Genomic DNA, 12239 nt, shown 5'->3' on the forward strand with positions numbered 1-12239 from the left:
ACAACAACAGAGAAACAAAGGCTGTGTTAATTCCCTTGGCTACTCATGGATATGTATATTGACTTCCTGAATTAATGCTATTATGTGCTTTGAGGCTGAGACCACCACACAGGACACAATAATATATATGAATATGTGTGTGTGTCTCCAGTTTCATTAAGCACTTGTCCTGAGCAGGGTCATAGTGAACCAGAGCTACTGTACCCCTTGTGAACCCTTTGTACCCCATAAGGGTTGCCATTGTTCTTATTTTCATATGTCATTGTCTGTATTTTCATATATACATATATGTATATATAATACTATTTTAATAGTTTTCACAGTTGAGTACTTATTCTGGTCCAAATCAGGTTACATACCTTCCTCAAGAGTAGTAAAGCAAGCAAGTTCCAGTTAACAATGTTGAGCTAATTTATATTATACATACGGACAAAAGTTTACTTCAAATATTTTATGTTACATATTTTGTTTAACAATGAATTCTGTTTAGCTCTTTTTGCTGAAACGTCACTGGGAAATGCAGAGCAGCAACAATGTATGGTCCCTTTGTTTTAATGTTACTTGATTTTTAAATGTTGTAAATTATATAATGAAGTGATTTGCATCTCCCTGAAACAAAGCGACCTTTGCATTTGCCAGTAATTGCTGGGTGGCTGCTACACTTTGGCATTAAAATGTAAGAGAAGGCACTCAGTGCTGAAAAAAAAAAAAGAAATACAATGCATAAGTTTCCATAATTTGAAGCTCGAGGTTTTTTTTTCTTTATTTTTTAACATTTTTATACATATCTATATACATGTACTTGCATTGCAGTAACACCAGTGAAAAGATTTATGAATCAGGAAATTTCCCACAAAATATCCACCTTTTTTTTTTTTTTTTTTCATTGACTACTGGAAATAGGATTGGTGGGGTCAGGAATTTATCTATGAGCCTTATAAATACTACCTGAGGAGTACAGTGTGTTTAAAAAGCCACGAATATCTGTGTGTACTTAAGAAGGCTATTGCTCATGACGAAGAGCTTTGCAGACATCAGTTCCAGATCAGGTTTGACATGGCAAGTGTTACCACTTGAGCCCTAATTGGGTCTCAACAGTATCAAATTACGCTCAGACATGTTTGTGAAAATCGGGGATTGGATCGTAGCTGTAAGAAATTGCAACCTTTTGACCCTGAGCCCTTGCTCGGTGTATGTAGACATCTTTGCTTTTTCTCAGTGTACTATCTATCTGTCTGCTGTTTTGACCCTGTGCTGTGCATGAAACCAATAAAAAAAAGAAGATCTGAGTCTGGATTTTAAATTAAAAAATATTGCCGTAAAGCCCAGGTTTAGTGGCAGAGGACTCCCATAATGCAAAGTGAAGTGTTGTCCTTGACTTCATTACTGGGGAATGATGAGAGCAACTTAAGAAGTTAGACGTAAAGTTCCAAAAATTACAGAATTAAATAATTTGCCCCAGTGATTACAAGAAGTAACAGGAGCTCTGACTCATATAATTACCACGAATGAAAAAAAGAAATCTAACTGCTTTATTGTTATCTTTCATTTGATAAAAAGACAAAACCCACTTTTCAAAGGAATTAACTTATGTGCCTGAAATAAAGAAAATATGTTGACAGATGAAACAATACTTTGCAGCAGTCATATCTGGCAAAAAAAAAAGAAAAAAAAAAAAGAAAAACAACATGACAATGTTAATTTCAAAGTTAATCATACCAAATGGTCAACTGTTGCTTTGATGGAGCTACTCAGTGATTTTCCCCAGAAAGATTCCATGAAACAACTCAGCAGTCTTACGTGTTCCATCGTCCCAAATGTTGTGCATCAGTACAGTGTACAGCTGCTTCATCCATTTCACAGCTTTTGATGCAGATCAGTTTCAGGTCAGACATATGAAATCTGCTGATGTCAACCGAAGAGCTCTAATGGGTGTGTTTTGTGCTCTTCGTTCTAGTCGCAGAGGCGTGTAACATTCCACCTGCCCGACGGCTCCCAGGAAAGCTACAGTGACAGTGGTTTAGGGGACCACGAGCCCGTGGGCAGTGGAACGCTCCTCTCACACCCTCTCCCTCTGGTTCAGCCGCAGGATGAGTTCTACGAACAGGCCTCGCCAGACAAGAGGACCGAAGCAGACGGCAACTCCGACCCAAATTCTGGTGAGTGCAGCTCTACTCATTTCTGTTGACTCCGTTTCGTACAACATTATGCAAAGGGACCATGGCAGCTTCTGAGCTGAGTGCTCTGCTGTTTGTGGGGTTCAGCTTGTCAAGTTTCAGTTTTTCACAGAGCCGTGTGCCAGACAAAGCACACCAATCGTGGACTTCCGTTCACCTGAAAGCTCTTATTCTGAATTCTTACTCTTCATTAGTGGAAAAAAGTTTTCCCTTCTCTCTCACTAGATGGAATCTGGTTTGGTAAAAAGAAGATATTCTGGTGAAAAAGCTTGGATAAAATTTTCAATGAAAAGGTGATTGCAGGAGGGCAGCTGGTAGTGTAGTGGTTAGAGCTATTGCCTCTGGATCCAAAGGTTGCAGGTTTTACCCCATATCTCCAACTATAGTACCTTTGAGAAGGTACTTAGGCTATAAATTACCCAGTTATATAAATGGATCAGTAATAGTAAGCTTGTAATCATTCTGCCCTTAACATGGTAAGTTGCTTCAGAGAAAGTGTCAGCTAAAAGAACACAAGTAATGGATTCAACAAAGAAAGGTGCTTCCTCTCTGTGCATATATATATATGAAAAATTCCTTCTTTATTTTATTTCATTATGTGTTGTTATTTTTAGCATTATCAAAATAGCAAATGATTGTGTAGAGTGCATTTGCTCAGCTGAACAATGGGCCACAAGGAGAATGTGTTCCTGCTCATGTATTCCTGGTTAAGTTTCACACCCTCCCCTTTAATACCACACCTTACATATATGGTCCTGATTTATTTAAGGATGATTTCCCTATTGGATATTCACACAGCAAAGATGTTAACTTTTTTATTATTATTTCTTCAGGGAATGCACCCTGACCCACTTTCTCTTTTTATCATTAAAAAGCAAAGTGCTGGAAGATCAGATGCATTGCCCAGGGACTTATTGAGTCTTTGCTGATATCAAATTCAATTTTGATGTTGTGTGGAACTGTTGCAATGTTGCGGTATTAAAAAAAAAAGAAATAATAATAAAAAAATAAAATCCCTTTGTTTGTACCTACAACACTACTGCCTGTTGGAAAAAAAAAGACATCCAAAGTAATTTTCTTAATCTGCATGAAATTAAATATTTGTAAACTTTTTAAACAATGAAACATTGTAAAACATCTTGGAGAACACTGGGGAACACACGCACTCACGCACGCATGCACACACACTCGCAAGCTATAGCTTATCACCGTGGTGACGGCCAAAGCTGACTGTCGGTTAATGAGTCAGAGTGCTGGCTTTGTCACACAGTCAGCATGTGTACTGTAGAAATCCCATGACAAAGTGCCTTATGTCATCATTCGATAAACTTCAGTTTAGGATTGAGGTTTGCTAAACTTCAAAGGACTCTTTTCTGAGATTTTTAGCTTTTCCTTTGAAGAGAAAAAATGGGGGAAATCGCTGAGAGTTTGTACCCTTGGGTTCACTGACATGGTTTTGCTGCAGCTTCTTTATCTTCCCGTATCTTCCGCCTTTTGAATTTTTATTACTCCAAGAGATTTATTGTTCATTGAAAAGTGATTCCCTATGTAATATACAGTACTTTTTCTCTTTTTTTTTTTCAGTTCTTAGATCACAAACATACTGGTCAGTTTTTAAAGATGAAATTGTTGATTAAGGGAATCTTTAAGTTTGATCTGTTGATTTCCATTCTTTTGCAACATGCAGCATGAATGTAGGCAGTACATTAATACTAAGTATGTTTTCTGCTTTATAGTGTAGTACTGGGGAAAAGCTTGGCCATGATCTGCAATATGGCAGGTGCTAACAACAGCCTCTGATAAAATGGGGCATTTGAACTCATTGTGCAAATCTGGGGCCAGTAATTCAGATTTTTAATTAATTAGTCTGTAAGATTCCAGTACTACAGAGACCATTAATCATCGAGTACACAAAGACTGGTGTTTACTTGCTCCCCATTCCCTTATCAATGGTAACTTTTACCAAGCCCACAGACTTTAACATCTTCTATTGAGAAACAGAGATATTTATTGTAGGAGCTCAGCCATAGCAATGAACCTCTGGGGGCTAAGAACTCACAATGTTATGCTCACAGGAAGTAATTTCAGTACTTACCTGCTCCCCACAGTACTCTGTTTTATATATAGTCACAATGCAATAACAGTCATGAGTTGTTGTATGCAAACAATTTGTGTCAATTTTTAGATAAGTCGGTTGCATACGCTGAAGCAATGATTTTCTGTATTTCTCTTTAAGTCCAACTTAGTCTAGTTTTACTCAAACCTATAACTTGTATCTTTCACACTCATAAATCCGAGTACCACTACACCTCATAGTGTCATAATGAGATTATTAAATTATACAAGTTATCATTAAACCAGTTTCCAGTATTTTATATAACATTACTGAGGTTGTCTGAAGAAGTAGCTATGAATATTTGAATATCTACTACATGTTTAAATGTAGAAGGGGTGTGGTGGTGCAGCGGGTTTGGCCTGTGCCTGCTCTCTAGTAGGTCTGGGGTTCAAGTACCTCTTGGGGTACCTTGTGACAGGCTGGTGTCCTGTCCTGGGTGTATTTCCTCCAGCCTTGTGCCCTATGTTGCTGGGTTAGGCTCTGGTTTGCCATGACAATGCTTAGGACAAGCAGTTTCAGACTGTGTGTGTGTGTGTGTGTGTGTTTAACTGTACATGTAAAATGGAACTAATACATCTATAGAAATAATCAAGAAATTAATCAAGAAACCAAGTGTTCCTCAGATAGTATTAATTACTGTGAAATTCCTGTTAAAAAAACTTGAGATGTTTTAGAATAGAAGCATAGAATAAAACTATAGCAGTAGTCCTATTCAAAGCCACCTTTCTTAATTTAAGGTAACTGTGTCCTGAGCTTATTCCTATAATGACAGGGTGCTAGAGTACGCTGGGTACACCCCAAAATGGATGGCAGTGCATCACAGGTAGCTGCACCCACGGTCACTTGAGATGTTACAGAATAGAAGTATAGAACCAGGCATACTAAGTTCAATTTATAATCACCAGTTTACCTAACACATACTGTATGCCTTAACTGTGAGAAGAAACCAGAGTAGCCATAGGAAACCCATTCAGAATTACTCCTGCTTGCACACTGGATTCAGAGAAAAATACATTTTAGCACATTTTGTTAATTCAGAAATCTTTCTTTACAGAATGACAGGGAAGATTAATTAGTCAGATTTCAATGATTCATTCAGACAATGAGAAACATTTAAGAAGTATTCTTTTTCTTCTTTCTTTCTAGTTATGTGCAACAACTGGCTCTTCTATTATCATTACTACATGTTTCAAGTTATATCACAAAGACAAAAGTGTTGTTGCACGCTTGACTTCCATAGCTTACTGAAATAAATTTTTATTTTTATAGTGTTAAGAGCTGAAATGAATGAATGAATTCAATAAGCTCTTTACAGTTAAAAGAGCTGGGAGGACAGCAGGTAGCAAGCAGTTAAGGCTACAACCTTTGGACTGAGTGGCTGCAGGTTTGAATCCCCTGCTATTGCACCCTTGAAGAAGTCCCTACCCAACACACATTAATAAATGATATAACAAAGAATATATATATATAATACACACATACTGGCCCCATATCAAGTGCATCGTATACATTCAGTACCCTTTAAAAAAGCCCTTCTCTTTTGTCATTTAGTGCAATGCAGCAATGTATATTTTAATCAGCATGTATGGCCTTGTTTTGAATGTGTAGTGCATATATCTATGTTCATTTCAGGAAGTGCTGCTTTTTACCTGAGTGAATCAGTATTCTAGGACTCTGACTGTTAAATTAAACTCTGTTATCACACCAAGGATAATAAAGGAATCCACCAGTTGCTATGCAGCAAATGCGAATCTCACATGATTTGATTTATTATCTAATAACTGCAGGGGATAATTAGGAGTTATTCAATATGCAAAATAATTCAATGGTATTGCTCTGAGTTTTTTTTATTTATTAATTTCGTTTGTATGTGTGTGCGTGCACGCGTGCGCTTTAAGCTATACTTCAAAAGAAGAGCATTTCATGGTTAAAAGATAGTGTCTTGAAACACTTTTACTGGTTTCATCATAACCACAGTTGTAAATGCCCTATCAATGTACAGAAGAGGAAAAGAAAACTTATCAACTGTTTTACTATATATGGTGAATAACAAATAATAGAGAATGAAAAAAAAACCCTAATTAATCTCTGAAAACACTGTTAAAGTCTCATATTTTGCAGTTTTTCAGTACAGCTGGTCCCTTATCTTGACATTTTTGTTGCATGATTTTTAACCTATTTATGTTCAACACTTATATTACATTTAAATGGCAGTTTTATACACTCTGTTCACAATCCGGGGTCCATCTACTATTATATGGCATATAGATGAATTCCTGCTTTCTAAAACACTATAAAATCTTTTTGCAGACAAATGAAAATAATAACAAAATAATAGCACAGTATAATTACACTTAAGAGATGCAAATCAATGTTATGAATACACTAACATTTTTATTGAAAGTTCCAGTAATACATAATATCTTCAGTCACTTGTCATTTATTAACTTTCTTCAGTATCCTTTAGAATTCCATAACAAGTAGAAATTTATGAAAACATCCCGAGACATGCATCCTACAAATACTTTAGAGTATAATGTCATGTATGTAATTATAAATACAGTTATATTTGAAGACAAAATTAACATAACCTCACGTATTACACAAATTACAAAAATAAATAAATAAAGAAAGAAAAACATACTATGGACTACTGTTAGTTAAACCCACAAATAGCGTGGAAGTACACAGTGTAATCCAGTTAAATCTGCTAGGTGTTTAGCATACCAGATAAGGAGTTCACCTTCCAGGGGAAACAGAAGATGTAAATAAATAATAATATAACAAGATCAAAATTAATTGCTCTGCAGACATTCTCATCACAGAGGCACGTAGCTTACTTATTTTCCATTTAATCCTTTTACACAGCCGGATATTTTACTAAATCAATTTAGGTTAAGTATTTTGCACAAGGGAAGAACAACAGTGTCTTTCCCAGAGTTTCTTAATCACTGTGCTACCTGCTGCCTTTGTTATAGCGTGCCATAATACACTGAGACATCTTGAATAGAAATGGCTTTTTCTTTATTTCATAAGCAGTCTGCAGATGCACACCCTGGCGAAGGCCTCTAAATTGCATTAGAACATTAGTAATTTACTGTTGTCTGGTGGCCTATTTTGGATACTTCTGGGCCTTCGGAAAAAAAAAAAAAAAAAAAAAAAGACATTTACAAGGCAGCAAGATTTTTGGAACAGCTGCGGCAAAGAGTCAGAAATTTGAACATTTTGAAACACATGCCACTACTAAGCAATAACGTAAACACAGAAGAATGGTAAGGGAGCGAAACTGGAATGAAAATGTCAAAATAATGAAATCTTCAAACCTAATATTGAAAGTACTACCTGAAAGTCTGTGATGTAGTGAGACAGAGGTTCAGCCAAGGTGGATTGGCGCATCAAACACAGGTGGAAAATAAAGCTACTGCTAATTTCTTGAAAAAAAACACTGATTTCTTGTACACTTTCAAGTCTGCTACATTAAATAATGTTGAAGGTAGTGTTTTTCCTACAAAGAGATGTATTTGTTGCTGTGAATAATTGCTTCTGATGTATGTTTGTCATTTTATTGCATTATTCGTTTTTCATAACATTATTAAAAAGAAGTATCCATTGCACTGTACATAGTCCATTTCACATTTTTTAGCATGACTAATATACAGCGTTTACTAGTCATATATATATATATATATATATATATATATATATATACAGCTCTTCTAATATTAAATGACTAGGCCAGCTGAAGAAGAAATTGGGTGTAAAACTTACCACAGTTTTTGCCAAAATATGTTTCAAGTGCAAAGAAACACTATGTTGCCTAAGGGCATTGTGAGCTTTGGGGCTTCTGTCTCCAAAGAGGAATTAGGAGAAGTGTGGTAAATGGAAAAGGTTACTCAAGCGAGCAAAGATCCCAGACAGGGCCTTTAGTCATTAAGTACAAGTTTTTTTTTTTTTTTTGAGGGAACAAGACGGCTGCACAACAGATGCTCTTATGTAGCCGAGGCTAAAAGTTGTTCAAAGCACAGCAAGTGATCGGTGAACATGTATATAAAAAAGTTGTATTAAATTGCTCCTTTCCAGTCACTGTAGTTCTTTGAATCAAGCAAGTATATTTTGCCCAGTTTTTCTTGCTAAATAGTGTATTTTTATGTTGAAAAAAGTCAGATACTAACACATTGAAGTTGAACTGCATTGAAACCCTTAAAAATAGAATTGAAATTTTGGTTAGATGTATTTAGCACTTACAATTGATTATTTTAGTGTTTTAGATCCTCTATAGAAAATTTAAAATAAGAACAATTCTGGGATCCAATGATTATATGGAGTTCAACAAACATACAGATTTTAGCTGTTTTTTCATAGGTTTGATATGTTCAGATTTAAAGCAAAAATTCTCAAATTAGAAAGGAGATGATCTAATAAACGAGGCAAATAACACCATAAATAATTCATAGTTAAGATAATAGACTTAATCATTTAATAAACTGGTGTTTGTCACCAAATAGTGATGCATTAGTCAGTCATGACTTTGTGTGTGTGTGTGTGTTTTTTTTTTTTTTTTTTTGGGTTAAAATTTAATTTCAAAGGTTTTCACCCAAAAAAACACAGTTTATTTAAGGAGTGAAAGCATAATTAAAGAAAGCAGACCATAAATCATTCCGAGTTGCTGTAGCACCATGACTGTGCATTATTTCTGACAAGAACACCTCACGGAAAATCCAGAGACATGCAGCTTATCAGTTTCATTTTAATTACATATTGTAATTCAGAGAAATAGCAGTAGCACTTATCTTTACAGTCCCCACATACTGCACAGTGGGCTCTCGAGGACTGGCAACATGAACAAAAATGAAATACCAAAAAAAGATACTTGATGCGTGCTAAATAGCTATTGCCTGGCCAGAATATTTATTGGTACCTCACATTATTATTATTATTATTATTATTATTATTATTATTATTATTATTATTATTATTATTGGTGGCTTGCATTATAAATATAACAACAGGTGGCAGAGTGGAGCAGCAGGAAGTGCTGCTGGTTGTTCAGACATAGGTTAAAGTTTGCGTTCCCCCTTTAAGCCTATCTGTATACAGACATGCGCTGCTTAACAAGGGGAATACACACACACACACACACACACATTTCTGAACCGCTCGTCCCATACGGGGTTGCGGGGAACCGGAGCCTACCCGGCAACTCAGGGCGCAAGGCCGGAGGGGGAGGGGACACACCCAGGACGGGACGCGAGTCCATCGCAAGGCACACAAGGGGAATACATTCTGAGAAATTCGTTGTTAGGCGATTTCGTCATTGTTCAAACATCATAGTGTACTCGTACAAACTTAGATGGTATAGCCTCGATGCAGTCAAGAGATGCTGAAAACATGAGATTTATGACACTGCTGTCAGCATAACCCAGCATACTGTTTTACAGTAAACTTTTTCTTATAAGCAGAAAGAGTACACTTTAAAATAACAATGAAAAGTACAGTATAGTAAATACATACACCAGTAATATAGGTGTTTATTATCATTTTCAAGTATTATGTACTGTACAGAGGGGTGGTGTGGAGGCATAGTGGACTTTGCCAGGGCCTGCTCTCTGGCAAGTCTGGGGTTCGAGTACCGCTTGGGATGCCTTGCAATGGACTAGAGTCCCATCCTGGGTGTGTCCCCTCCCCCTCCAGCCTTACACCCTGTGTTGCCAGGTTAGGCTCCAGCTCACCACGACCCTGCCTGGGACAAGTAGTTTCAGCCAGTGTGTGTGTGATGATGTGTACATAATTGTATGTGCTATACTTTTTATGCTACTGGCAGCGCAGTAGGTTTGTTTACACCGGCACCACCACAGACACACGAGCAACATGTTGCGCTAAGACGTTACGACAAGTGGCACATGACTGTATTTGGAATAAACAGTCCAAATACATGCAGTTAAAGTGAACTGGAGGCTCTAAATGGTATGTAAAGTGTTCATTTGAACATGTGTGATTGGACTGGCATCTTGTCTAGGGTGTACCACTGACAAGACCACCCTGTGATTCCAGGATATGCTCTGGGCTGTGGCTACACCTGACCGGTAGCGACCAGTAAAAGTCAGCGTGTTAGTAACTAATAGTAATTATAGGTATCTTCAACCTTTCCATAACCTCCTTTGATAATATTGCTTAACAACACTTCCATTATTGTTTGGGGTGAATTTTGACCTCAAGAAATTAACAAGCCTTGAAAAAATTTCCAGGATATTTTTATCTTTTTTTTTTTGATGCATATAAATCTTGACTCCTCGGGATGCTTTACAGGTTCCTTCTCAGCATGACAGAACATCAAATTAAAACTGTTAATGTACCCTTGAAGTTTCAGAAAAAAATTTCACTCTGACACTATGGTTGCATGGGGTAAAGTCCCCTCTGAGCGACCTATCTTCAAAACCCTCACCTTAGCCCCTGTGAATTGATCTCAGCTAGTAAGCCCTATGATAGTTCCTAATCCTCAGATGTTCTCTGAATGTAATATAGCTCAGGCGTCAGCCACAGCTGGCCTGGCAGCCCTTGATAAATCACTAAAGCCTTGTATAAACTTCCCTTAAACTTAACCAAGTGCAATTACCAGCGGGAATTTTCTTTTAGTGGTGCTTGCAGAGTAGCAGTGATATTTTAAGCTGTTTGAGGATCTAACTTGCAGGTGGTTCAGTGTGAGTTTGCCTGCTTTAACAGTGATATGGTATATAATTTACTATATAGTGGTTCAGATTTTGAGAGGATGTTAACTTTACAGGCTGGCAAAAATGTCAGAGATGTGTTCTTCATTTCATCATCATCATCACAAATGTCTCTCTCTCTCTCTCTCTCTCGTTCTCGCTCTCTCTGTCTCTCTCCCTCTCCTCCAATGGTTGCTTACTGTTGCTCACCAGACACCCATCAATGGGACTGGAAAACTGGTCCAAACTAAGTTTTTAAACCAGAAGGACCACACAACAAGAATAACTTCTTTATTTATTTAGTTTTTTTTTTAATGTGAGTAGCAGTGCCATTACTGAGATGCTATTGTCAGATCATAATTATTTTATACATAAACATATTGCCAGCTGACTGGAAAACCCACATATGATTTGGTCTCCATACCAGTGGGAAGACGAGTGGTGATGTGCTGGAAGGCCACATCAATGTGAGGCTGAAAGGTAGCCAGGTCATGAAAGACAGATGGAGGAATGACAGGTGTAGACAAGGCGACTGTGCAGGGTTAAAAGTAACCATGCCACAGGTGGATTGCATTGTGGGAGACACCCTTTGGCAGTTGGTGGTTAAGCAATAAACATTCCCAACAAATAAGTAAATAAATAAATAAATTAATTAATTAATAGACACATAAAGAAATAATGATAAAAAAGGATTAGAATGCAAAATGAGCCATATTAGGCTTTATGTTGAAAAGATGTACTGATAAACTGCATGAAATATCTTCATTACTGAGTACTGATATTTAGTGTGAGCGATGTGCATAAAATACCAAAGAAGGCAATCCAAATTTCTAAATTTATTGTGGGGCAAAGTTAACACCTTGACTTTTGACCTTTAAGTACTGGAACCTCAGAGTGGACTTTGACTTTTTCAAATATTGAAAGAAAAAAAAAAAACAAAAAAGTGGTTTAAATGTCATTTGCATTTGTGAGAAAGGTGAACAGACTGCTACTGAGCTTTCATAACTCAAGTGTCAGTCTAATCTAATCTGACGAGAAAAGAGTGAGCTGTGATTTTACAGCACAAAAGTGATAAGCACCTGCTGTATAAAGCCTTGAGGCAGTAGAAAGTGTTCTTACCACTTCTTGGTGTAGCATATTTATGTTTGTGTGTGTGAGACAATGTAAAAAATAAGCCTAAGGATAACTAAGTACTGGATGAAAAAGCTAGTATTAATACATTGTTTATTGTTACATTTCTAC

General features: G+C 36.8%; 1 protein-coding gene across 4 annotated transcripts in view; it reads left to right on the plus strand.

The window, feature by feature from the left end:
* The window catches only part of pcdh9 (protocadherin 9), a 135630-nt gene that overhangs the window by 88668 nt on the left and 34723 nt on the right, over nucleotides 1-12239 (plus strand). For 2 of the 4 annotated variants that reach the window (XM_018745895.2, XM_018745905.2), the window contains one exon: nucleotides 1958-2159. In XM_018745895.2, coding sequence (XP_018601411.1) covers nucleotides 1958-2159 — 202 coding nt within the window. The remainder of the gene's footprint in view (nucleotides 1-1957; nucleotides 2160-12239) is intronic. The other 2 variants (XM_018745913.2, XM_018745924.2) reach the window with 1 other exon arrangement.

The sequence above is a fragment of the Scleropages formosus genome, chromosome 12 (genome assembly GCF_900964775.1).
Source record: "Scleropages formosus chromosome 12, fSclFor1.1, whole genome shotgun sequence".
NCBI lineage: Eukaryota > Metazoa > Chordata > Actinopteri > Osteoglossiformes > Osteoglossidae > Scleropages > Scleropages formosus.